General features: G+C 39.9%; 3 protein-coding genes across 3 annotated transcripts; all 3 read right to left on the bottom strand.

The window, feature by feature from the left end:
* Positions 1–2,625: 2,625 nt before the first annotated feature.
* Positions 2,626–8,161, bottom strand: LOC4337398 (B3 domain-containing protein Os04g0676600-like). Its single transcript, NM_001419972.1, has 11 exons — positions 7,958–8,161; positions 7,746–7,837; positions 6,588–7,095; positions 5,783–6,064; positions 5,056–5,213; positions 4,868–4,984; positions 4,335–4,424; positions 4,085–4,185; positions 3,278–3,324; positions 3,125–3,201; positions 2,626–2,943 (listed from the first exon to the last, which is right to left on the bottom strand). Exons 3-11 carry the CDS (start codon positions 6,886–6,888, stop codon positions 2,815–2,817), a joined length of 1,302 nt encoding a protein of 433 aa, NP_001406901.1. The 5' UTR covers positions 6,889–7,095; positions 7,746–7,837; positions 7,958–8,161; the 3' UTR covers positions 2,626–2,814.
* A 1,263-nt stretch (positions 8,162–9,424) lies between these two features.
* Positions 9,425–15,960, bottom strand: LOC107276135 (putative B3 domain-containing protein Os04g0676650). The gene is made up of 11 exons (XM_026024707.2): positions 15,810–15,960; positions 14,789–14,866; positions 14,057–14,619; positions 13,235–13,507; positions 11,565–11,713; positions 11,374–11,493; positions 10,973–11,062; positions 10,716–10,816; positions 10,135–10,181; positions 9,982–10,058; positions 9,425–9,830 (listed from the first exon to the last, which is right to left on the bottom strand). The coding sequence occupies exons 3-11, from the start codon at positions 14,385–14,387 to the stop codon at positions 9,702–9,704; spliced, it is 1,317 nt and encodes a 438-aa protein (XP_025880492.1). The 5' UTR covers positions 14,388–14,619; positions 14,789–14,866; positions 15,810–15,960; the 3' UTR covers positions 9,425–9,701.
* Positions 15,961–16,611: 651 nt separating this feature from the next.
* Positions 16,612–20,765, bottom strand: LOC4337399 (transcription factor SRM1). The gene is made up of 2 exons (NM_001425686.1): positions 20,071–20,765; positions 16,612–17,421 (listed from the first exon to the last, which is right to left on the bottom strand). Exons 1-2 carry the CDS (start codon positions 20,523–20,525, stop codon positions 16,920–16,922), a joined length of 957 nt encoding a protein of 318 aa, NP_001412615.1. The 5' UTR covers positions 20,526–20,765; the 3' UTR covers positions 16,612–16,919.
* Between the last annotated feature and the right edge of the window lie 4,278 nt (positions 20,766–25,043).

Genomic DNA, 25,043 nt, shown 5'->3' on the forward strand with positions numbered 1-25,043 from the left:
AAAATACGATTTCTCAAATAACTTTTTCTACTGCATTGATTAGACCATCCATTCGAGAGTTTATCGCGTTGGTCAAATAAACAATCCGCACTAATAATCAGGAGAAAAAGCTATCTCAAACCAGGGTTTGCAAAACCGCCGGTAACTGTGCGGTTATCGCGGGGTACGGTAAAAGGAAAACCGCGATAACCTCCTTAAATTCAAATAAATTAAAGAAATAATTTAAAATTTTGATAAATTTTACATGGTTTCGTACGGTTTGCTACGGTTACCGCGGTGCTTACCGCCAGGGAGCGATAACCCCGGACCCGGTGGTTTGGGAAACACTGTCTCAAACAGGGGCCTAGTGATCTATACTGTTGTTAGTACGCACCATAGATGGAGTGAGTGATTTTGGATGCGTAAAGACAGCTATACTTATCTGAAGTTCTGAAACTGTTCGCTGTTGTACATGAGAAAGTTTGGGTGAGTTATCACTGAAAAAGAAATCTTTAGGCGATTTTGGAGGAAGCCATGCACAGGAAGATACTCCCACCCTCTTAAAATATAAGAGATTTTAAATAGATAGGACACTTTCTAGCACTACGAATCTGGACTAAATCTCTTATATTTTATATTTTGAGAGGAAGGAGGAAGTAGTTGCGGTTGGAGAGTGAGAGTGTCATACATTCGATCGGCATAGTCGTTGTCAGGCCAGGTTTGTGTGGCTAATAGGCCATATGATTGCATACTTTGCCATGCTGATCAAACGAATCGGATCACTCAGATGGTTGATTTGGATGGCCATGCACTAGATTTTTTTTTCCTCCTTCAGCTCTTGAAACAGCTGGTGAGGCGCCATGGTCCAAAAACAAAGTCATGTCAGAATAGTCCTGCATATCCAAACAACCGTTTAGGTGCGAACCTGTATAATCAGATGTTAATCCCAACGTTTTTACTTTTACTTCTAAAATTTATTGTTAATTACTTGGAAAAAAAAAGAAATGTAACATAGGATTTGGTTTTCATGACAACTTCACTCATTATCGTTTTCACATCCAACTACCTATACAGATGATTTTTTTATATATACGGCTTCTATACCTATAAGTGGGAATACGCAGTTAGAAGTTATAGGAATACTTAGACTCCATGTCTCATAACTAAGGAACAACACAATAAAATAACAATAAAAACAAGGCTAGAAGATAAAACCTCAAATATTCTTCGGTCATTGCTTTACCTAGGGTTGCCGCCGCTCCGCCTAGCCATCTCAGTGACAAGTGTCATAGCACGGTGGACTCTATGGCTGCACATCGCTGGAACACGCCCCTCCAAAACGCCTGGCTAACTTGCAACCGCCTCCACTATCAACTCCCTTAGCCACCACCATATTTATTACAAGCCTTGTAGGAAGATAATTTTTTTAGGCGAATTTTGACTGAGACTTGATGTCCATCTAGTGTTGATCCTAGGACTCTAGCCTTGGGCTTTGTTTCTTCTAGAGGATTACCATTTTGCCAAAGCTAATCATGAAACTCCATCCAGCTTTGGTGTTTTCAGGTGTTTAGTGGAGCTTTAGGGTATGAGATTGAGGTGTTTGTACGATGGTGTTTTCGGTTTGAACCTTTCTAGGGTCGATGTGTATCTCTTCTTTATCAATGAAATAGACTGCACGTAGCGCAGATGCCATGGTGCAGCCGTTGTGCTCTCCGCGACCTGCGTTTGACTCTGGCCGGACTCGCTCATCCCCTTTTTTAATAAATTCGACATTGGTACTTCCCCAGTGTCTAGCCTTTTTTTTTAAATAAGGCAGTGCCTCTGTCATTGTTTCTAAAAAACAAAAAAAAAACCTTCACTTCAGCTCTTCTCATTGTCAATCTAGCTTAGCTTTTTTTTAAAAAAATAAATAAATAAATAAATAAGGCAGTGCCTCTGTCATTGTTAAAAAAAAAAACCCTCCACTTCAGCTCTTCTCATTGTCAATCTAGCTTTTTCCCTAGGGAAAGTCTATGTAGCACATTACTAAATCAGGAAGAGCAGTATACTCTTTAAAAAAGAGACAGTGAAAAGAAATGTATATGATATGGTTCACATAGGGATCTTACAGAAACCGAAGCAAACTTCTTCTTGTAAAGGTGACAAGCAAATTGTAACCAGTCATAGGCTCTATGATGATAGATGTTTAAACACTGAAGCTCTATGTTTCACTATGTTGTCTTCACACGATACTTTTGATCCTATGCTTTAGTTTGTGCCTATGAAGCTCAAGTTAAAATAGGGTGCACTTAGGTCGTCACACCAACACTCCCTAAAATCACAATCCATCCTGTTGAATCGAAAGGATCTAGCAGACGACAGCCAAGTCCAATCACAACATTAGCTGTCTAAAATAGTGATCACCTTCTCTGATTACAATTGTTCTTACCTAGTTACCTCCATGGCTCCATGTTACCAAAGCAAATTTTCATCTTTCTCCAGAAACTTCAGCAACTTCAGAAGTAATAATCCCACAGCACAACAGCAATATAAACGAAACCATCGGTTGCTCTGCAACAAACTGTTAAAGGTACAACACAAGCTACTACCGATGGCGATGGCTTTAAGACTTTCAGCTATGAGTTAAAGGTAGTTTCTATCTATTTCGCTGTTGCAATCTCTGATGTGGACTATTATTTGGAAAAAAAAAGAGTTACTAAATAATAATCCATAGTCTTGTACTTTTATCTATGAAGTTAAAAGTGTGGGGCAACACATTCTCCAATAACAAAAATGCATTGCCTTGTAATGAGGCTTTCAGATGATGGTCTCAAGACATGAAGCTGCCATTCCACATCAGGTTTTCTTAGTCAGCAGGCTGATAGCGAACCCGCATTCTTCGCTGTTGTTGAGATCATTTTTGCAGCTGCAGTCCACAATAGGCATGATGACATTCGGCTTAATGGCCTTCTCCCCACGAACAACCTTCAAAAGAGCCAGCACAGTAGAGGCATAAGGCAACATATATGGAAATATCAGCAATACAACTTCAGGAAAATATCTATACATTTCTTGGATTTTCTCATAAAGATTAGCCATATGTAGAAACCAGAAATCCAATAGATTATGGGGGTGACAAAAGGAATTCGGGTTACGATCGACGTACTAATTTCTCAGACTCCGAGCTTTTGTAGATGATGAATATGTCCCCTGTCTGGAGACCATGCTGCTTCACAAAGCCACCTAAAGAGAGCAATTCATCAGCTCCAGTACAAACTAAGAAAAATCCAAAAGTATATGTTTCAATGTTTAAACGTACCCGTGCTTTCCAAGACATACATTCTGCTCTTGTTGTTGGGCCAGAACCTGAAAGGTATCTCCTATGAGTAATATGTAGCGGATTACAAGCCATATATGTTTGTGTTTCTCGCATGTGACCCAAATAATTACGAAAAATTTTGAAAAAAAAAAGTGACAACGCAGATGATTGTATCACCTATTGCTTGTTTGTAAAGGTCAAATTTTTATCTACAGAGAGAGAAACAGATTAACAAAGTCAACTAAAAATGTGATTGCACTTTCCATAGTCTGATTTGCTGTACTGTTTCTCTATGCGTAGATCAAATTGCATATCTGTGCACCGATAGACAACACCATTATATATTCTATTCTATGTTTAAGATTATTTATAACTATTTGGATTGCATGCTGAAATGAGGCCACATGCACTTGATAATGTAAAATACTTTCTCAAGATAGGATTGAATTAGATAATACTACCTCCGTTTTTTAATAGATGACGCCGTTGACTTTTTCTCACATGTTTGACCATTCATCTTATTCGAAAAATTTACGTAATTATAATTTATTTTGTTATGAGTTGTTTTATCACTCATAGTACTTTAAGTGTGATTTATATCTTATACATTTGCATAAAATTTTTGAATAAGACGAATGGTCAAACATGTGAGAAAAAGTCAACGGTGTCATCTATTAAAAAACGGAGGGAGTAATAGGCAGATATACCAACTCTCTAACACTGTACCACATTACATAATATTCGAACTTGATCTGGTGCTGCACACAACTCTGCTAGACTAGTAATATGATATTATGATAAGATTACCTGTACTTAAAATTCCAAGTAGTTTCAAGCTTGAAGTCATCCATTTTCAGCATCACACCTTCCCTTTGATGCAATGCTGGAAGATGAGCCTCTGCATCCCTCTACAAAATTTGAAGATAATAAAATTACACTCGACTCTCAAGTCTCAAGACTCGTAACTAAATATATTGCACCGTAGTTATGTGGATCATGCTAGAACTGTATTTGTTGTAGATATAATATATTAATGTGAGAATATACAATATTTTACCTTTGGCATCACAATTCTTCCAATATTACCAACATCACTATTTGTCAACTCCTTGCGCAAGATAACACGGTATTCTCTACAGTTGAATCTCTGCTAGAAAATTCAGAGTTAGTTCAGTTTGAAGTTAATGTCCCTTCCAAAGTGGGTGTGGGAGAAGTCCTCTGTTCTATTATGATAGAAGCAAAATTTACATATACAGAGCAAGGCTCTCACAAGAGCAGTCTAATTAACAAGATACATGCAGAACAAATTGATTGAAGTCAATGTAAACTGCAGTCAACAATGATTGTATAGGTGGTTCAGATCTGACTACTAAACTATGGTACTAATGATTGCAGTTAGTTGGAAAATTGCGGAATAGTTGCCATTATCCTAATTAAAAATAATAATGAAATTGTTCCTGCAACTTTTAATCTATCAATGGAACAATTAAGTTATCAAGTTACAAAATGCATTTATTTATGTACCAAATAGAGAATAGTAGTATTCAGGATATATGGATGCCATCATCACCAAGGCATCATGTTACTTACAATAGTCGAATTTGCACTGTTATGACTCATGCTTGAAGGCTCACTAGCCGGAGTTTGATCTAGTTCATCATTTTTTTCACTCTCCGTATCACTTCTTCTTAAAACAATTGGTTGATCCTGTAGAAATCTCATGTCAGGACTGCTCATGTGAACCCAGAATATATCAACATGCTCTAGAAGAGTCTTACTTTTATATCTGATTTCTTGGCTTTCTTAGCGTCTATCGGTCCATTTGAAATTTGAGCTGAAGAGAAACTGCGGGATGATGAAGACACTGGTGGAAAGGGTGAAGGAGCATGTACAAATGATTGATCCACCCTGAAGCTAGTAGAAACGGTGAAGAAACCTGCACAATAAGATGCTCAGAGGTGAGGAAATGCATAAGTAGTAGTAACACTGACATCCATATAGTTGCACACTTGGATGAAATGCATTGTGAAATAATCAATTCATGGTGGACTAATCAATGCATTGCCCTCTGAAATCTACTCTTAAATCTTCCAAAGGAAATAACCCTTTATGTTAGGTGGACGGCCATCCACCCCATAAGTAGTAGTAACACTGACATCCATATAGTTGCACACTTGGATGAAATGCATTGTGAAATAATCAATTCATGGTGGACTAATCAATGCATTGCCCTCTGAAATCTACTCTTAAATCTTCTAAAGGAAATAACCCTTTATGTTAGGTGGACGGCCATCCACCCCCCCCCCCCCCCACAACATTGCAGGCGGCCATTTGGGAGGAAAATTTTGGCCCTCCTGCTTAGTGAAATACTGAAATGGGCCCCGTCTGCGAAAATCATTTTTCTAGTAGTGAACTAATCTAAATAGGGCTACTAGTAAAGGAGATAAACCTTTTACAACCACTAAGTACTATGTTCATCAAAGGCCATGCATGCATGTATATAACCTTGGTCTGTGTCATGATTGTTGATGTGGAATGGAGTAGCATGGGGATCCTCAATTGCAGTAGGGTGGTAACTAGTGTAGACAGGGTTCCTCGGCATGTTATTGCTAGCCCATGCATTGAAGGAGTATGGCGTCAGATTCTGATAAAGAACATTTCTATTGGAAGCAGTCTGGCCATAAGACATGAATGGCGGCCCATTGCACATTGGCCTCAAATCCTGAAAATTGCTAGGAAGATGCGGAGCTGCAACATTATTGGAGGGAACTCGGTCTTGGAAGTTTTCTGAAGAAAAATCAAACAAAACTGATGAAATAACATATAAGGACACAAGACGATAAGGAATTAAAGAATAAGCAGGAATAGTAACACTGACCAGAGCAAGAGATGCAAGATGGTATATATATGCTGTACATAATTGCTATCTATATATGTCGTCACTGACCATAAGAAATGCAAGATGATGTATAACATACATGAATTACATTGAAGATCCTAGTTACCATGTTGTTGCAGACTTGCAGTGGATCTCAAACTGTAGAATGATTTTTATGCTCACAAGAACATGCGTGATTCTAATGAGACAGAAACCCTACCTGACATGCAAGGAACAGTGGCAAGGGAAGAGAGACACCGGATCTTATATGTAGGTAGCAGGAACCATGAAAAAACATAGGCCCCACATGCACAATAAACCCTAGACTGACCTAGACGAAGCCCTATGGGGAAAATATCTTCGTGCTGAATTCAACAAGTGCAGATGATCGTGGTGCAACAAGATGTATATGGCGGTTAGGAGAAGACTAACCTTGAGATATCTGCAATTGGCGGTGGTGGTGCTGCAGCGGGAGCATGGCGGATGTTGGCACCATGGTGTACCGGGGCACGTAGGAGCATGGCGCCACCGGCATTGTCGACGACGGGTGGTGGATTAGGCCAGTGGGGTACTGATGATGCACACCATTCTCACGCCTAACAAGGGGTGACGGCACGGCCTCAAGGATCCTATGGTACCTGTTGTATTGGCCGCCCCCTGTGAAGTCATCGTGGCCTTCTCTGCCCCTGTCATCGCCGCCGCCAGAGGAAGTGGAGCCTCTCGTGTCGGCCATGCGTGTGCACGAAGCACACAACGTCCCCTTGTGCACAAGAAGAGGCGGCGGCCGTGGTCGTGGGCTTGAAGGGGTAGGTGCCCCTCCCACTCTCTCTCTCTCGCCAAAAAAAAAATCTCCTCCAGGTTCACTTTGGGGAAGTTTTGTAGGGAAGCATATGCCTAAAAAGGAATCTTCTCCCAAAAGGGAGCTCGCCTCGTCTTCACACTGATAAAAATAAGGCAAGGCGAGTGAAAAATAAACCAATTATCCTTTTTGAGAAACAAATAATTAGGTGACAAACTAGGTCTACATTTCTAAATATTAACACGAAAACCCTTAGTATAAACATCTAAATAATAACAATTACTACATCCGTCCCAAAATAAGTGCAGCAATGAAAATCCGTGTCTAACGTTTGACCGTCCGTCTTATTTGAAAATTTTATGAAAAAATTAAAAAAAGTTAGTCACACATAAAGTACTATTCATGTTTTATCATCTAATAACAATAAAAATAGTAATCATAAAAATTTTTTAAATAAAACGAATGGTCAAACATTGGAGGTGAATAGTGCAAAATTGCACTTATATTGGGACGGAGGAAGTATCAATGAACACTTAAAGCCCTTAGTATAAACATCCAAATTACCGATGATTACATCATTCCCTAATTTATTTCAAACATATCACCAATAATTATGTTGAACTAGCAAATCACCGTAGTTTGTATGATTGTATCCTTAATTTATCTAATAATTCCTTGATAGCTTGCCGTAAGCCCGTAACCATTGTTAGTCTCTAAGGTTTCAGTTGGAGTTCTAAGAATACAATAAAACTATTAGATGAGATAATTTTCAGCCATATAATAGGGCATACCACTTTCTCCTTAGACACTTGTTCCCTGATCTCACTTTCTTTCCTGTTTATCTTCGCGCAACAATACCAACCAAACTCAGGCTTTCTGAAATCTGAAGAAAACAATCGCCGTTAATATAATCACAGTCACAGAGAACGCAGCAAATCCTACTACTGTTTTACACTGATTAAAATATAAGAAAGAAATGGAGAGAAAGTATATAGAGCATTGCCTTCCCCTGCCGCCTGCGCCGCCTGGCCGGATGCCGGACACGGTGGTGGCTATACCGTGATGGCCGGCCGGCGTGAGCGTCTCGGCGCCGACGCGGCGCCCGGCGTCCGGCGTCGGAGTCGGCGCTGCGGATGGCGGCTTGTGGCGATCGCTTCACTTGTCGTCTCCACTGTCGCGTGGGGGGAATGGGGAATAGGGAGCAGCGTGGGGAATGCGGGCGCGTCGGATCGCTTCATCGGTAGCATCACTGGGCCATTGCCTATTCTGGGCCAAAAGTTGATGGGCCATGGAATTTGTGGGGGCCCACTATGTAGAGTCGTAGACCACATTTAGGCTACGTTCGGGAGGGAGTGTTGGGAACCCTCATCCCCTAGCACATAAAATGGAGCAGCGTTTAACGTGTGATTAATTAAATATTAGCTAATTTTTTTTAAAAAATAGATCGATATGTTTTATTAAGCAACTTTCGTAAAAATACACCGTTTATTAGTTTGAAAAGCATGCGCGCGGAAAACGAGGGAGAAGGGTTGGGAACTTCCTATACCGAATGCAGTCTTAGAAGGATGACTAGGAGGAGGAAAAAGTTCACTTTGAGATCTCTTATCGAGTTATCGTCATGTTTTAAAAACGTCTTTGAACCAGAATGTAAGATATAACATATCTCTAATCTTATAAAACCAGGTCACATTAGGTCTAAATACAGTATTAAGAGCGGTTTTAGCTGACGTGGCGGCTGAGTCAGCGTGTGACCCAAATGTCACTGGCCCAATCTTCTTCTACTTCTCCCCCCTCTCTCCAGGCCTCCATACAAAAGCTTGTGTGAGGTGTCGGCTCGGCATCCCGCACACCTTCGTCGGCCACCTCTCCGGCACCGGGGCCGCTTCTATCACCGTTGTAGTCCTCACCGTCGGATTCTCCGTACGTTGTGGAAGTAAATGGCACGGAGCTCACCTAGACCAGAGAGATCATCAAGGATGGGGCCAGTTATCTTATTTACAGGATTTGCTTTTTTTTTGCTATATATAGTTGGCACACTCTTAAATTAATTTTATAAATCCCTTTTTCAGTTATAAAAACCCATTTTACAAAAAAAAAAGACCTAGACTTCAAGATGGATGATGATGTTGTATGATATAGGATACAAAATATATATTGTTAGATTATTATGAATGCATCTACTCCATCCGTCCTAAAAAAAAAGAAAATCTCTAGGTTTCCGTGTCCAACGTTTGACCGTCCGTCTTATTTAAAAAAATATGAAAAAAATTAAAAAGACAAGTCACGCATAAAGTATTAATCATGTTTTATCATCTAACAACAATGAAAATACTAATTATAAAAAAGTTTCATATAAGACGACAGTTAAACATTGGACACGGAAACATAGGGTTTGTCTTTTTTTTTGACGGAGGAATATGTTTTGTCATTAACGACTTGCGAAGTATGGAACTGCTATATAGGCTCTGTATGTTGCAAGTATAAGATGGTGTATTCATGGCCTTGAGAGTTTCATGTATGAGTTAAAGAGAGTTTCTAGCTAATTCTCTGTTGCAATCTCTAATGTGGACCATTATTTGTCAAAAATAAGGATTGTTAAATAATAATTTACAATCTTGCATTTTTATCTACAAAGTTAAAAACTGTGGAGCATTATCACATTTCTTCAATAACATGACAACATGCATTGCCTTCTAATAAGGCTCTCTTATGCTGATCTTAAGTCAAGACCTGAAGCTGCCATTCCATCAGGTTTTCTTGGTCTGTAGGCTGATGGTGAACCCGCATTCTTCGCTTTTGTTGAGTTCATTTTTGCAGCTGCAGTCCACAACAGGCATGATGGCATTCGGCTTAATGGCCTTCTCCCCACGAACAACCTTCAAAAGAGGCATAAGGCAACATACTATATCATATACAACAGTAATACAACTTTAGGAAATACATTTGAAAAGATTAGCCATGTGTGGAAACAAGAAATCCAATAGGTTGTAAATGATGAATAAGGAATTGTGGTTATGATCGACATACAAATTTCCCAGACTCCGAGCTTTTGTAAATGATGAATATGTCGCCTGTCTGGAGACCGTGATGCTTCACAAAACCACCTGAAGAGAGCAATCCATCAAGTTCAGTACAAGCTTAGAAAAATCCAAAAGTATATGCTTCAGTGTTTAAACGTACCGGTGCTTTCCAAGACATACATTCTGCTCTTGTTGTTGGGCCAGAACCTGAAAGGTATCTCCAATTATATCAGTAATATGTGACGCAGATTATAAGCCATATATGTTCGCGTTTCTCTCATGTGACCCAGATAATTACGATTTACGAAAAACTTTGAAGAAAAAAAACTAACAAAGAAGATTATTGTACAATCATCTATTGCTCCACAAACATGTGAAGGTCAAATTTTATCTAGAGAGATAGAAGCAGATTGACATATTATCTAGACTATAAATGCGATTGCACTTTACATAGTCTGATTTTTTTTCCATGTATAGATCACATTTGAGTTTGTATATTTGTAAACCAATAGATAACAGCATAATCTATCTTATTCTACGTTTAAGATTTTCTTTATAATTATTGGGTTACATGGAAGAAATGATGTCACGTGCACTTGATATAATTTAAAGTACTTTCTCACAATAGGATAGAATTAGATCATAGTGTTACTACATCATTGCAGACATAATATTCGAACTTCAGCTGGTGATCTGTACACAATTCCCTAGACTAGTAATATGATATTATGATCGGATTACCTATACTTAAAATTCCATGTAGTTTCAAACTTGAAGTCATCCATTTTCAGCGTCACACCTTCCCTTTGATGCAATGCTGGAAGATGAGCCTCTGCATCCCTCTACAAAATTTGGAAGGAAATAAAATCACACTCAACTCTCAAGACTTCATAACTAAATATATCGCACAGTAGTTGTGTGGTTCGTGCTAGAACAGTATCTGTTGTAGAATATAATATGTTGATGTCACTTAATTAAGAGAATATACAAGATTTTACCTTTGGCATCACGATTCTTCCAATATTACCAACATCACTGTTTGTTAACTCCTTGCGCAAGATAACACGGTATTCTCTACAGTTGAATCTCTGCTTGGAAGTTCAGAGTTAGTTCAGATTTAAGTTAGTGTCCCCGGGAAGACTGCGTACTATAATGATGTACATGCAGAACGAATTGATTGAAGTCAATCTAATCCTCCTTGCTAAAGGTAGAATCATTTAGTTAAAAAATTGTGGAATAGTTGCCATTATCCTAAAAAGTAATGAAATTGTTACTGATACTTTTAATCTACCAATTGTTAATGATACTTTTAATCTACCAATAATGGAACAGTTAAAAATGCATTCATGTACTAATAGAGAATAGTAGCATTCAAGATGAATGGCATTGTGTTACTTACAATAATAAGATTTTCACCGTTCTGATTCATGCTTGGAGGCTCACTAACCGGAGTTTGATCTGGATTATCATCGTTTTTTTCGCTCTCCATATCGCTCCTTCTGAAGACAATTGGTGGATCCTGTAGAAATCTCACATTAGGACTGCTCATATGAACCCGAAATCTATCAACGAGTTCTAAAAGAGTCTTACTTTTACATTTGATTTCTTGGCTTTCTTAGTATATGTTGGTCCATTTGAAATTTTAGCTGAGGAGAAACTATGGGATGATGATGACACCGGTGGAAAAGGTGAAGAAGCAGGTACAAATGCTTGATCCATCCTGAAGTTAGTCTGAAAGCCTATCTCCAAAAAAAAAGAAAAAAGTTAGCCTAAAAGCCTGCACATAATAAGATGCTTAGAGTGAGGCAATGCATAAAAGTAGTAGCACACAGCCATATAGGGGATCCTCAAGGGATCAAAATAGTTTCCCCATATATATTTGCATACTTACATGAAATGCATGGTGAATTAATAAATACAATGTGTGTATATATGGCTTAAGGCCTCCTTACCTCTAACTTTAAATTACAACTTCCCCTTTTTTGTTAGCATGCTTCCCAAACTGCTAAGGTACATTTTTTTGCAAAAATTATATATATAAAAGTTTCTTTAAAAAAATAAATAAATCTATTTTCAAGTTTGTAATAATAAATACTCAAATAATCATGCGCTAATAGCCCGTCTTATTTTGCATACGGTAGAAAATCCATCTCCAAATGTTAAATCCAACGCAGCCTTGGCCTTATGGTGGGTCCCAAATGGGCCCAACTAAAGTATAACATCATGGGATGAGTCTCCTCTGACGTAAAGTCAGAGGGACTTTGTCACTGACATGTAGGACCCACAAAGGTTGGGCCCACACGTCAGTGACCCACGTCCCTCTGACTTTACGTCAGAGGAGCGCGATCCAACATTATGATGTACATAGCAAGAAGAGTTATTAAGTTGGGCCCCATATTTCAATACAATAATATTTACCATCCCAGCCACCACTTTTCTCTTCCTCTCTCGTTTCTCCCCCAGCTTCCTTTTCCCAACAAGCCAAAACACCAAGCCACCGTACAAATGAGAGAGGAGGCCGCGGGCGGATCTGGCAGCGGTGATGGTGGCCCTCGCGAACGCACACGGATCTGATGGTGGAGGTGCTCGCGGAAGAAGGCCACAGCAGCGGTAGATTTGGCGACGGCGGCATCTCGCATGGATCTGTGACACGGTGGCAGGGGCTGTGTTCGTGAGCAGACCTCCGGCGGTGGCAGGTGAGGTGGCTTTTGCGGGTGGAGCTCCGGCGATGTCAACTCCATGCAAGTGTCGGTTTCCCAAAAACTCTGTAAGAACCATCTCCACAATGTATATGTAGAACTTAAGGGTCTAGCTTATGACCCCCTCAATTTCTACATTGTGGATGCCCTTAAATCTTCAAAGGAAATAACCTATATATCCCCTTTACTTATAGCACAATCATCTTAAATATCTTTTTGTTTAACGACTCGCACGAGACAGTGCGAAGTTCATATTGGTAGAGCAGGAACAATCATCTTAAATATCAATTACGTATTCAACTAATCTAAATAGGGTAAGTGGTTTATGAGACAAACCGTTTACAACCACTACAGTTTTCTACTTCAAATCCCCATTCCACACTTTGCATAAACACTCACTTTATCCTACTCTCCCAGGGTTGTTGGTAGCCCTGAGGGTTTACCCTAATGTAGTAATGTCCCTTTTCTAACCCTCTATATATAATTGCACAGAATATCAATCCATGTACATATTCTATTTAATATTTGTCAAAGACCATGCATGCGTGCATATATATGTACCTGGGTCTATGTCATGATTGTTGCTATGGAATAGAGGAGCATGGTGATCCTCAATTGCAGCAGGGTGGAAACTAGTGTAGACAGGGTTCCTCGGCATGTTATTGCTAGTCCATGAATTGAAGGTCAGATTCTGGTAAAAAACATTGCTATTGGCAGCAGTTTGGCCAAAAGGCATGAATGCCGACCCATTGCACATTTGCCTCCAATCCTGAAAAGCGCTGGGAACATGCGGAGCTGCAACATTGTTGGAGGGAACCCAGTCTTGGAAGTTTTCTGAAGAACGATCAAACAAAATTATTAATGATAGGTCATATTGGGAGACAAGCGAGAAGGAACTAAAGAATAAACAGCATGAAGCATCAAGTGTTGGCAGGAATAATAACACTGACGAGGGCAAGAAATGCAAGACCGGGTCTCACATCTAGGTAGCATGAGCCATGAGAAAACACACAGATCTCTGCGTGCACATAAGTAACCCTAGAACGACCTAGAAAAAAACCCTATGGGGGAAAAGATCTGTCGTGCCAAATTCAGCCATGAGAAAATTAAGATGTACTCCCTCCGTCTCTAAATGTTCGACGTCGTTGAATTTTTTAAGCATGTTTGACCGTTCGTCTTATTTAAAAAATTTAAATAATTATTAATTCTTTTCCTATCATTTGATTTATTGTTAAATGTACCTTTTATCTATACATATAGTTTTACATATTTCACAAAAGTTTTTAAATAAGACGAACGGTCAAACACGTTTAAAAAAATCAACAGCGTCAAATATTTAGGGACGGAAGGAGTATCATGTATGTGGAGCAGGAGAGAACTAACCTTGAGATATCTGCGACTGGCCGTGGTGGTGGTGGTGCGACGGGAGCACGGCGGGCGTAGGCAGCACGGTGTATTGGGGCACGTAGGGGAGCTGCGCCATCGGTAGCGGCATTGTTGGCGACTGGTGGTGCTGCTGGATCAAGCTAGCAGCAGGGTACTGATGGTGCACGATGTTTTGTCGCCCAACGTTGGGCGGCGGCACGGCCCCAAGGATCCCATGGTACCAGTTGTGCTGGCCGCCCCCCACAAAGTCACCATGGCCTGCTCCGCCCTTGCCCTCGCCGCCACCGCCATCGCCGGAAGAAGAAGAGGAGCCCCTAGCATCAGCCATGCGCGCGCACGTAGCACGCAGCTTTGCCTTGTGTGCTGTTTAGAGAGTGAGAGAGTGTGAGAGACGATGGACCGATGGTGGAAGTAGCCGTGGGCTTGAAGGGGTAGGTGCCCCCTCCTGCTCTCTTTTGATTTCGAAGACTTGGTTCACTTTGGGGGATTTTTTTTTTTTGTAGGGGAACAGATGACCAAAAAAATCTTCTCTGGGAAAGGGAGCTCACTTTGCTGTTACACTGTTAAGAAAAAAGGCAAGGTGAAAATAAATCAATTGTAGTTTTAAAAAAATAAATAAATAGGTAGAAACTGTTAGAATTATTGCATATACACTACCTCCACATGAAAATTCAGTGTGAGATTGTTCAAAATTGAATGAGATAGAAACAATCTTCCACGAATGCTCACCTTTACAGTCCACAATCCTGATCTGAGCTAAGCTAAAATCACATCAATGATTTGTAGGCTTCATAAGTTACATTCATCCTGAAACATGACAGACAAATTATGAAACTTGCTTTGCGCATTCATGCTGAAATCATAAGAAAATGAATATCTATAGTTATAAACTTTATTCAGGAATGCTTCCGTAAAATTTTGTAGGCAATATAGTTAAAAAAACCAAATGAAAAGAACCAACACCGCCAGCATGCTCAATCGTTACAAAGTTACAATTATGTGATTTACCAAATCCAAAATTAAGACATGTACTATGGTAATCCAACAGTTTTAGATAAGAATCTCACTTACAATATTAAGTTACCCACAAATCAAACTATGTGGAATTTTGGATGATCAAGTACATTCTGGCTTGAGCATATTAAGACTGAAACCAGTGAACCACAATCTAACTTTTTTTTTTTAAAAGAACCACAATCTAACATGACTATTCACCATTCTAGAGTTATCAAATTCAGATGACTACAAAAAGGGTATACGGATGTGTTGAGTGGGTTGCAGCTTGATGGATGCTGCAATCGCCTAACAAATGATAAATCATATTGACAGAGATGTTCCTGCATTTTGAAAATATGACATAATCTCTAACCTTTGTTGATATAAAATATCCTTTGTCGACACATTAAAAAAACTGTAAATCAACTACAGTAAAAATGCAGCATCAGATTATTTGAAATGAGTGAGGGGTTTTGCAGCTGAGCCAAAGTGGCGGATTCGCACTTGATCAGTATCATATCATCAAGAACAAAATTGTTTTACAAAATTCAAGAACTGGAATGCCCAGATCTAACATGCAGCGATCCAGCGGAAAGCGACCAGACGGCGGCGGCCCGAGGTCGGTGCTGGTTGAGGAAGGCGGCGTCGACTCGACGCAGCGGAAAGGCGCGCGGGAATGGAAGACCTGGTCGCGCTAGGCGGGATGGCCGGAGGAGATCGGGCTAGGGTTTAGGGTAGAGGAGCACACGCATACCTGGCGAGTTCTCACCACGGCGATCTCCAGGGGAATCTCGAACGCCGTTGATGGCGCGGTGGTCGCCGGCTGCTCGCTGGCTTGTGGTTTGCGTCGCCGTCCCCTCGTCGCGCTTGGCCTGAGAGAGAGAGAGAGAGAGAGAGAAGAGATCGGGAGGAGGAGTTGGGCCGATGGGAGAAGCTTTCTTGATGTCGTGGGCCGCGGCCCGTTGGGAGCGGAAAAAACAATAAAAACGGATGGAAATGACCGTTCGGTTTGCAATCGCGTCTCTCACGAAGCCAATGGGATCGTGGTAATGCTAATAACCAAATTGGGGTTTTACGATTGGTTTCACACGAATGATTAAATCATAGAAGCTTTGATTACAAGGGTGATTACTGATTAGGAGGAATTAAATTAGGATGGTAACGGTAACACCTCCCAAACCAGGAAGTGACGGATGGAAATGACTCGGAATGTAACGTAAAACGTTGCTATTTTCCAGGATTTGCTGCCTCTTTTTTTCTGCTATAGTTGGCACGCTCTTAAAAAGCAGAAACTTGTCAGACAAAAAAAAATGTATAAGAGCGAAACTGACGACATAATACGTTATTACGTCACGTACGACCACCATGATTATTAGTGTGACGCAAATAACCAGTGCAACAAAAATGGAGTTAGAGCAGCACGGCAAGGTTTCGATCTCTTTGTACCTGCACCAGGTTCATTACTAGTACGAATCAGGTAGTGAACCAATACATCTGTTCATAATTACGAATCAGATAGTCGGATACTTACTGAACCATTACATATGTTCATGATTACGTATTGACTCGATATTTACTTTTCAGATAATAAACCACTACATCTGGGCTGAAGGAGATTCAGCATTCCAACCATTTTACGACTGGGGCAGGGTGGCAGGCGTACATTGAAGATGGAACGAAGTGCAGGCGTAACAAAGATGATAAATACAGTCCAGGATGTCCTCAAAATGCTACATTCAATAACCATTTGTAATGTACAAGAGTTTATTGATATTGCTTTATTGAGACATAACAGCATGCATTGAAACTCTAAACAAGACAGATATTATGAGTTTGTCTAGAAGAACTGTAGTATTCAAAGCCCTCATCCATGAGATGTTGGTGGCGGCATGGGGTAGGGCATTGGAGGCATGTTTACTGGGGCACCAGGGACTACAGCTCCAGGGACAGGGGCATGCATGCCATAGGCTATATGAGGTGCAGCAGGAACAGGAAGTGTAACAGGAGTGCCAACTGCGGACACAAGAGGACCACCAACTGGCTGTCCAATTGTCGTACCATAAGCATCGACGCCTGGAGGCGCATTTGCTGGCTGTAGAGACTGCTTAGAGGATTTTCCAGGATTTGCTGATGGGCCATTTGGCTGACCTGTGATTGGCCCCTGAGCAGCAGATGTATCTCCATTGTTCACGCTGGTTATGTCATGTATACTTGATCGCCGCCTCTCTCTGTTCATTGAGTTCAGGCGAATAAAATACTTCTGTGCATGACTAGCTACTTGGGTGGGTGTCCTTGAGATCACAAAGTTTCTTGAGATACTCCTCCAGTCGCCTTTGCCGTACTTCTCAAGTCCAAGAAGGAACAGCCTGCAAATTAAAATCAAGTGGTAGGACACATCAATAACCATATGAGTAAAGGGCAGTCTGCATGAATTAATCAACTTTGGATATTTCTCATCCTGAAGAGAGGGGTAATAGCTACAAATTTATGCATCAGAACAAAAGGAGGTTAGTTGTGCCATTTTTACAACCATGCTTTCACTTGAGTTGTAATCAATATCATGCATGTGCATACATGGCAATGAACGAACAACACATTAGCATCCATCAGGGCATCAGGTTACTTCTACTTGAAACGTATTTTCATGCTCTGCATCATCTTGGTATGTTATGTCTATTTCACTCATTCAGCCATTCAAACAGACAAAAATACACGATAATCACATCATTTTATATGGGGATCTGACAAGCATACTGCCTTATATACTGATAAAACACATTCAATATTACCAATATGCCAATAAGATATCAAAATTTTATCTCCTTGGACCAGAAATACTGTCCACAATATCATGGAAGAAACAGGTTGCAAATGAAAACAGGACTATGTCTAAAAGACACAAAAACCAATTATATGCGCACAGCAAGCATGTACTAGCTTGTTCCGGTCTAAAGCTAGCAGGAAAATTTCAACTAAAATTAGCATATCAAATACGGAAAAAAAAATGAAATGTGAAACAAATGCGTTCAAAATGTTCATTTTGCTGAAATAAATTTAAGATGGACAAAAATCAGTTATAAGCTACCATTGTCCTGATTCCTCTAACTCCTTTTAGGGAAAATTCGTCCATGACACACGCTGACCATTAAATTCAGAAAATAGCACAAACCTTCATAATGCCACAGGTTGTGGGTTTTTCTAGGGGAAATACCACTACCGTCATCTTTTGAGCTAACGGGAGTTTATTTGGACAAAATTGTCCCTCAGATTGAGCCTAGATGATTCGAACCCATCTTGTAAGTTCCTGACTGAACAATAATTCCCCATCTCCTCCAAATCCTCAAATCCCTTGATCTAACCCCCTCTTCCGCTGCTGGGGCCTGCTTGTGTTTCGTCATTCTCGGCAGGCACGGGCTAGTGGTGGCCGCCATTCCCCTCCCCTGTATGCTCGCGATTGCTGGACGCGGCAGTGTGGTCACTTGCTGGTGCCACCGCCTCACCCTCAACCAACTCCTGTGAGCTCGAAGCTTAGCGACGTCCATGGTGATTGCCGTCCCTCCAACCTGCACACAGCAAACGCGCTTGGTGGATGTGGCCGTATGGTTGCTTGCCAGTGACGCTAGCCTGCTGGCTCACCACGTGTTAACCCAGGTCAATGGCTAATCGATCTTCTAGCTGGAAGCCAAGGCGCACATGCACAACATCGTTCTTCACTCCACTTTGAAGCCAAATGACCAAGTTTAATTTTGTATTCCATGAACTGCTGGAGCTATGTAGGGGATTGAGCATTGGCGTTCGGAAAATCAAAGTAGATGCAAGCAGACAGATTTGCTTTCTTTCTTTTATTTGTACCTATGAAATAGGAGATTTCTGTAATGGTGACAAAGATATTTGATAAACTATCTGTTTGATCTGTTGGTTTGTGATTAAAGATGATGTATGAGCTAATGGAGGTGTCAGATTGAACAAAGAGAAGGAGAACGCGCCAGAGGAACCCCAGCAAACAGGAATGCGTAAGAGGTAGGTCTTGTTGCATTGCAATTGAAGTAAAATTATTTTGGTCTTTCGGTGGTATTTTTCAAACAAAAAACTGATGCGCTATGGTATTAAGCAGAGTGAGAAAAAGCTTAGTTGTATTTTACGAATTGTGCTATGAACAGAATTTTCTCATCCTTTTAGGAGGAAGGTGAAATATGCTAAGATGAATCAATTAAACAAGCCTTCAGCAAGAAGAAATGAGAAACAAACCTAAAACTAAATCAGTGGGATGTAGCTCGAAATGCATAGGATCCACCATAAGAAGTAACGTGAATAGGTTATTGTTAGAAAACAGTTTATAATTCAAAAATTGATTGAGTTAAGTAGTTACTGGAGTTGTCGAAACTAGCAAGGAAGAAACAACATCTCCAATGAACCACTTCCAGTTGAAAACAAGTATGCAGCACAAGTAATCAGCCGCTCCATCTGAGAAGAACTATGCAGGATGTAACATAAACTGCCAAGTGGTGAAACCCATAAAAAAACCATGCGGGACAAAACCTAGCACACACAAACCAACAAGCCTACTTCCTGGGGTCTGAAGCAGTAATTTCCAAAATCGTAAACAGGCTGCAATAACAAGACAAACCAATCGGCAAAATTCCCAACAACACAGAAGCGGTACCTAATTCACGATTAAATAAACTACTATTCTAGCTCCTATGCAATCATTTATTCAAGAAATAGAAAAGGGAGCTACCTAATTGTCCAGTGCAAAGAAAGCTGAAGAGCAACACACCTACAAGTATGCAGTTCTGCAACCAAAAGAAGCTGCTAGACTGTCTAAACAGCGATTTCCAAAATTCCCAGAGCATTTCAATTTCAACTTCCATTTACAATGACTAGACGGATTAATCCACAATAAAACAGTGAAGTTGTACAGGCTCCGAACAGAAGCCAGTTTCTGCAATCATCAAATATTGTCTAGGCTAGAGCAGCAATGCAATTTGGTAGATAGGAACGAAGGCAAAGCTAACCTGTGCTCGTCCTCCGTCCAGGCGATCCCCTTCCGGCGCTCCTGCTCAGAGGACTTAGCCGACCCCTTCTCCCCATGCCCCCCTCCACCTCCACCTCCTCCCCCACCACCCCCCTTCTTCCCACCTCCCGCAGAGCCCTCCTCGACGCCCCCGTCGCCGGCGTACACCAGGAGCGGCACCCGCCCGGCCTCGATGCCGTCGACGTCCTCCACCAGCAGCTCGTAGTGCCGCCTCACCTCGTCGGCCGTCTTCCCCTCCACGGCCTCCGCTAGCTTCTCCCACAACCCGTCCCCTTCCTCCTCGTCATCCCCCACCGTCGCCAGCGCGTTCTCGAACGCCTTCTCCTGCTCGCGCGTCCACCCACCGCCGCAACCGGACAACCCCTCCTCCCCACCCCCACCGCCACCCCCACCACGACCGCCGCCACTGCTGCTGCTCGCCTCCTCCACCGCCATGAGCTCAAACCCTAAAACAGCGCGCGGCGCAGCGAGATTTTGTGGGGAGGGATTGCAGCGGCGGATAAGGGAGGGAGATTTAATTCGTTTTAGGAAGGCTGCGGGTTTGCGGGGAAGGAATAAATTGGGGGTTTCCTCCGAGAAGAGAGAGAGGAAGAGCAGGAGACGGTGGAGGTGGAGGAGGAGGAGATCTACCGCGCAGCGGCGGCCGCGGCGGGGGAGGAGTGTGATGGATGTTACCGCGAGGCGAGGCGAGGCGAGGCGGGGGATATTTTGGTTCACCGCGACAGTGGCTGGCTGGCTGGCTGGGGGGAGTGCGGTGTCGGGTCGGGCCAGGCTTCCTCCTCGGGGAGGAAGGAGACAGACAGCGGATGCAGACGCGGACATGGCCGCTGGCTGGCGCGACGCCGGCCGTATTATTTCTCCGTCTCTTTTTTTTTTCTTTTTTTTTCCTTTTTCATTTTGTTCTCTTTCTGTGATTTTGTGGGGAGGGACTTTTCTTTTTGGGTGTTATAGATGTACTAGCTGGTTACTACTCTCTCCGTATTTCAATGTATAACGTCGTTGACTTTTTAACCAATGTTTGACTATTCGTTTTATTTTTGTGTAAAATGAAAATATTTATATCATGCTTAAAGAATATTTGATGATGAATTAAGTCACACTAAAATGAATAATAATTATATACATTTTTTGAATAAGACGAATGATCAAACGTTAGATAAAAAATCAACAGCGTCTAGGCAGTATTAATCATGAGTTCGTGTTTATCTCTTCCTGTCGCTGTCCATATGCTCCTGATTACCGGTGATAGCGAGAGCATGATTTGCATCTTTTCAATTATTTATATTCAACAAGTTTTGTCGTGTTTCAAGCGTGATAGCGGTTTATAAAGAACAGATATATTTAATTGTTTTACCAATATAGACATATAATGTTTGGCGTAAATAAATGTTCTCAGTTCATGGATATATGGGACTTATCTAGTTATCTTATATGTATAAAAAATGGAATTCATGCAGTAAAATGGAGGTAAATCTATGTCTACCAGTATATTAGTTATCTAAAAAGGCTATTTTTGACCATAATACTCTACATCATGGATTTAAATATTACAAAAACAAATACTCCTTCCGTCTCATAATACAAAGAATTTTAGAGGGGAGTGACACTTTCTAGGACTACGAATCTTGACAGGCTCTTTATCCAGATTCGTAGTCCTAAGAAGTGTCACATCCCTTCAAAATTCTTTATATTATGGGATGAAGTGAGTAATTCATGAGCTAGAATTATAACATGGTTAGTTACCTAGAAGGATCATCCCATCACCCTATTATTTGTTTAGCTATATTAGCACCACCCTGTAAGCTTTTAAGTAGGGATGAAACTGGTTCGGATAGTTTTCGTCCGTCCGGACCATTTTTCGGATTAGGATAGTTTCAGTCGGAATTATCCGGAAATTCTCGGATTCGGAAACGAATTCGGATATTTTTTCTTGGAAACGAAAACGAATACAGTAAGGGTAATATCCGTCGGAATCAGAAAACGGTCGGAAACTATCCAGAATTTTTTTCAGATATCCGCAGACATTAAGCAAATTATATAAAAAACACGTATATATACATAACTTTTTCATACGGAATCAGATGAAGACAAACTTTATATCAACATTGTAGAGCTCGATGAGATCTACAACTTTATTATTGACTATTTTATTATTTGAGGTCATTTATGGGTCTAAATATTCATTATAATATACCATATTAATTTTTACAAAATCTCAGATCTACAATTCAACGACATCTGAGGAGATGTGTTCCATATCAAAATTGTAGAGCTCAATGGGATCTACCACTTTGCAGTTTATAACATTTGTATTTGAAAGCATTTAAAGTACAATACAAACATTACAAGTTTCGAAGATGTGAAGTAAAATAAACAAAATCTCCAATTTATACAATGGTAAGTAAGTTATACATCTAGTGAAAGGTCTCGGGAATAGAAAATGATAATCATATTTGCATATGGATCTCTTAGAGGAACAGCCATGAAAATCGATTTCCACATACAGTTGTGGGACCGTCTATAAAATTGACGATATAAATGTTGGAGATGTTGAACTAAAATAATAAGCGATATCTCTTCCTTGATCAAGAAACTCAATTTGAGGGGTTTTTTATATACCGATAAATATTCGCTACCGTATTCGTTCCGTCTCGTATTCGCTCCGTATTTGTATTCGATAATATTCGATTTCATTTCCGTATCCAAGTTTTCGATTCCGATTCCGATTTCGAAAAAAAATATTAAAACGAATATGATAAAGCTAGTTTCCGTCCGTTTTCATCCCTACTTTTAAGTAATAGTAGTACAAGATTATTTAGGGACTGTCATTAGATACAACAGCTGAGACTATAAATCTCTAACCATTGACTAATTTTTTATTACTATTCTCTCTTTTTTTTCACCCTTATGTAACCATGTTTTCAATATAGAGGTCAAAAGTCATTGTTGAGCCACTGTTAACTACAGTAACGTCATCTTCTTTTTTTCTTTTTCGTATTAGCAAAATATTCCCAATTGGTAGGACTAAAAACCTCCTATGTCTAATGATTATTGCACATGTCCTTAGAGCATCATAACAATACTGAAAACATGGAGGCATGAAGGAGTTACTAGTAAATATACATGATACGATGAATATAAAACATAAGAGAGAATTCATTATATGCCACTGACTTGTCATACGTCCACGATTTACCACTGACTTTGTTATGTTCTACAATATGCCATCGGTTGTTGTTTAACTTCTACGATTTACCATCGCCGTCCGGTTAGCCTCCGTTAGCACGGTACAATTTCATCCAAATGACCAAAATACCCCTAGGACAAAAACTTCCAAAATTTGGATAAACTTATCAAAATATCCTATTATGAACATAAGATTGTAAACATCCAAAATTTGGCAAAAACTTAAAATCTGACATTTTAAAATTTGCAAATCTTGTTTTAAATATGTCAAAAAAGTCCAAATAAACAAAACTTTGATATTTCAAGGTCAAATGAGCAAGGGTAAGAATGGCAATTTATCCCTTAGTTAACAATGTTATATTGTCTTCACGATAAACAAAAAGCCTTGATCTGTTTTCAAGAGGGTCAAATAAACAAACCTGAAAAAACAAGATCAGATTGATAGTTTGACTTCAAAAGAGGATAAAATGAGCAATTGTCCCTTCATCATTTGATAAATTAGGTGAAACCCCGCGCATTGCTGCGGGAATTTAGTATGATAACAATAAAAAAAATAACGTGTAAGATAGCTAGATAACATCAGATTAATTAAATTAATGTGGTTTATGATAGTTTAAATTTAAATAGTATGTAGAACGGTGATTCAAACGTAAAAAGTAAGGTGATATGACTTTATGGAAGAAGAAAAATAGGGAGATAATTTGGACCGTAGATTAATCATCTAAAGGCTAAAAAACAATTGATGTGATATGACTTAATTAGAGGAAAAAAGAAGAAAGATAATTTGGACCATAGATTAATCATTTAAACACTAACTAAGTGAGGATGAACTATATAAGTATATAGGATATCATAAAACACAATAAAGATATACATTAAAACATTATATGAATTATGTTGGATGATAATTTAACATGTTTATATTTAAAAAACTCTTAAATTATAAAAACTATAAAGATATAGCATGTTTGCATGATGTTTAAATGTGATGATTGTTAATGGATGATGATGTGGCATCTTGTTAATTAGTGGATTAATGGATGATGATGTGATATCTTTGTATGAGCTTAAGGAATTAGTGGGGGTAACTTTATAGTAAGATAGGATTAGATGCAATTAATATTCAACCATTTTTTTTAAACGAACCGGTATTAATATTCAACCATTGGGCAAGTTGCTATGGGTTTACTCCACTCGGAGAACTGACTATATTTCTAGCTCTTTTAGCGATTGGTTCTTGATCGATCGGTTCTTTCTCCAACTTTACTAACTCATCTACCTTGTTTTACACGGGCACGCTTTTTAAACTACTGAATGGTATTTTTTTAAAAAAAATTATCTATACGAAAGTTGCTTTAAAAAGATATATTAACCCATTTTTTTTAAAAAAAATTAGTAAATATTTAATTAATTATAAAAAAAAATATGCCGCTCCGTTTTATACGTGAAGAAAATGGGTTTCCAACGCAAGGAAAGGAACACAGCCTACTAGCTATGGTGTGTTGTTTCTCTCTGTAATTTAATTGGAATGTTTGCACTCAGTTTCTAATCCTCGTCCCCAAATCGATCAAAGATGTTATGCTTTTTTAATTGTCACAGCTTTTCCTGAAGAATGTTTCACATTTCAAACGGTAAGCATACCAACGACTCTTTTTTCACTGGTGATTTGGGTAAACGAGAATTACAGGTGTATTTTCATTAAAAATAAGGGGAAAAATATGTGGTGTTCCCAAATCCCAAGCAGGCCCTAGAGAAAAATACACCAGG

Source organism: Oryza sativa, chromosome 4 (genome assembly GCF_034140825.1).
Source record: "Oryza sativa Japonica Group chromosome 4, ASM3414082v1".
In the NCBI taxonomy this organism is placed as follows: Eukaryota; Viridiplantae; Streptophyta; class Magnoliopsida; order Poales; family Poaceae; genus Oryza; species Oryza sativa.

What these genes read in the sequence shown, in the direction of transcription:
- LOC4337398 (NM_001419972.1), bottom strand. Translation starts at nt 6,888, where the DNA reads ATGGCCGACACGAGAGGCTCCACTTCCTCTGGCGGCGGCGATGACAGG. An exon ending in ACAGTGCAAATTCGACTATT is followed by an intron (nt 4,425 to 4,867) that starts GTAAGTAACATG and finishes ATTTTCTAGCAG; the next exon opens with AGATTCAACTGTAGAGAATA. An exon ending in ACTTGGAATTTTAAGTACAG is followed by an intron (nt 3,325 to 4,084) that starts GTAATCTTATCA and finishes GATACCTTTCAG; the next exon opens with GTTCTGGCCCAACAACAAGA.
- LOC107276135 (XM_026024707.2), bottom strand. Translation starts at nt 14,387, where the DNA reads ATGGCTGATGCTAGGGGCTCCTCTTCTTCTTCCGGCGATGGCGGTGGC. An exon ending in CAATCATGACATAGACCCAG is followed by an intron (nt 11,714 to 13,234) that starts GTACATATATAT and finishes TTTTGGAGATAG; the next exon opens with GCTTTCAGACTAACTTCAGG. An exon ending in GCTCGGAGTCTGGGAAATTT is followed by an intron (nt 9,831 to 9,981) that starts GTATGTCGATCA and finishes CCTCTTTTGAAG; the next exon opens with GTTGTTCGTGGGGAGAAGGC.
- LOC4337399 (NM_001425686.1), bottom strand. Translation starts at nt 20,525, where the DNA reads ATGGCGGTGGAGGAGGCGAGCAGCAGCAGTGGCGGCGGTCGTGGTGGG. An exon ending in TGGACGGAGGACGAGCACAG is followed by an intron (nt 17,422 to 20,070) that starts GTTAGCTTTGCC and finishes TTTAATTTGCAG; the next exon opens with GCTGTTCCTTCTTGGACTTG.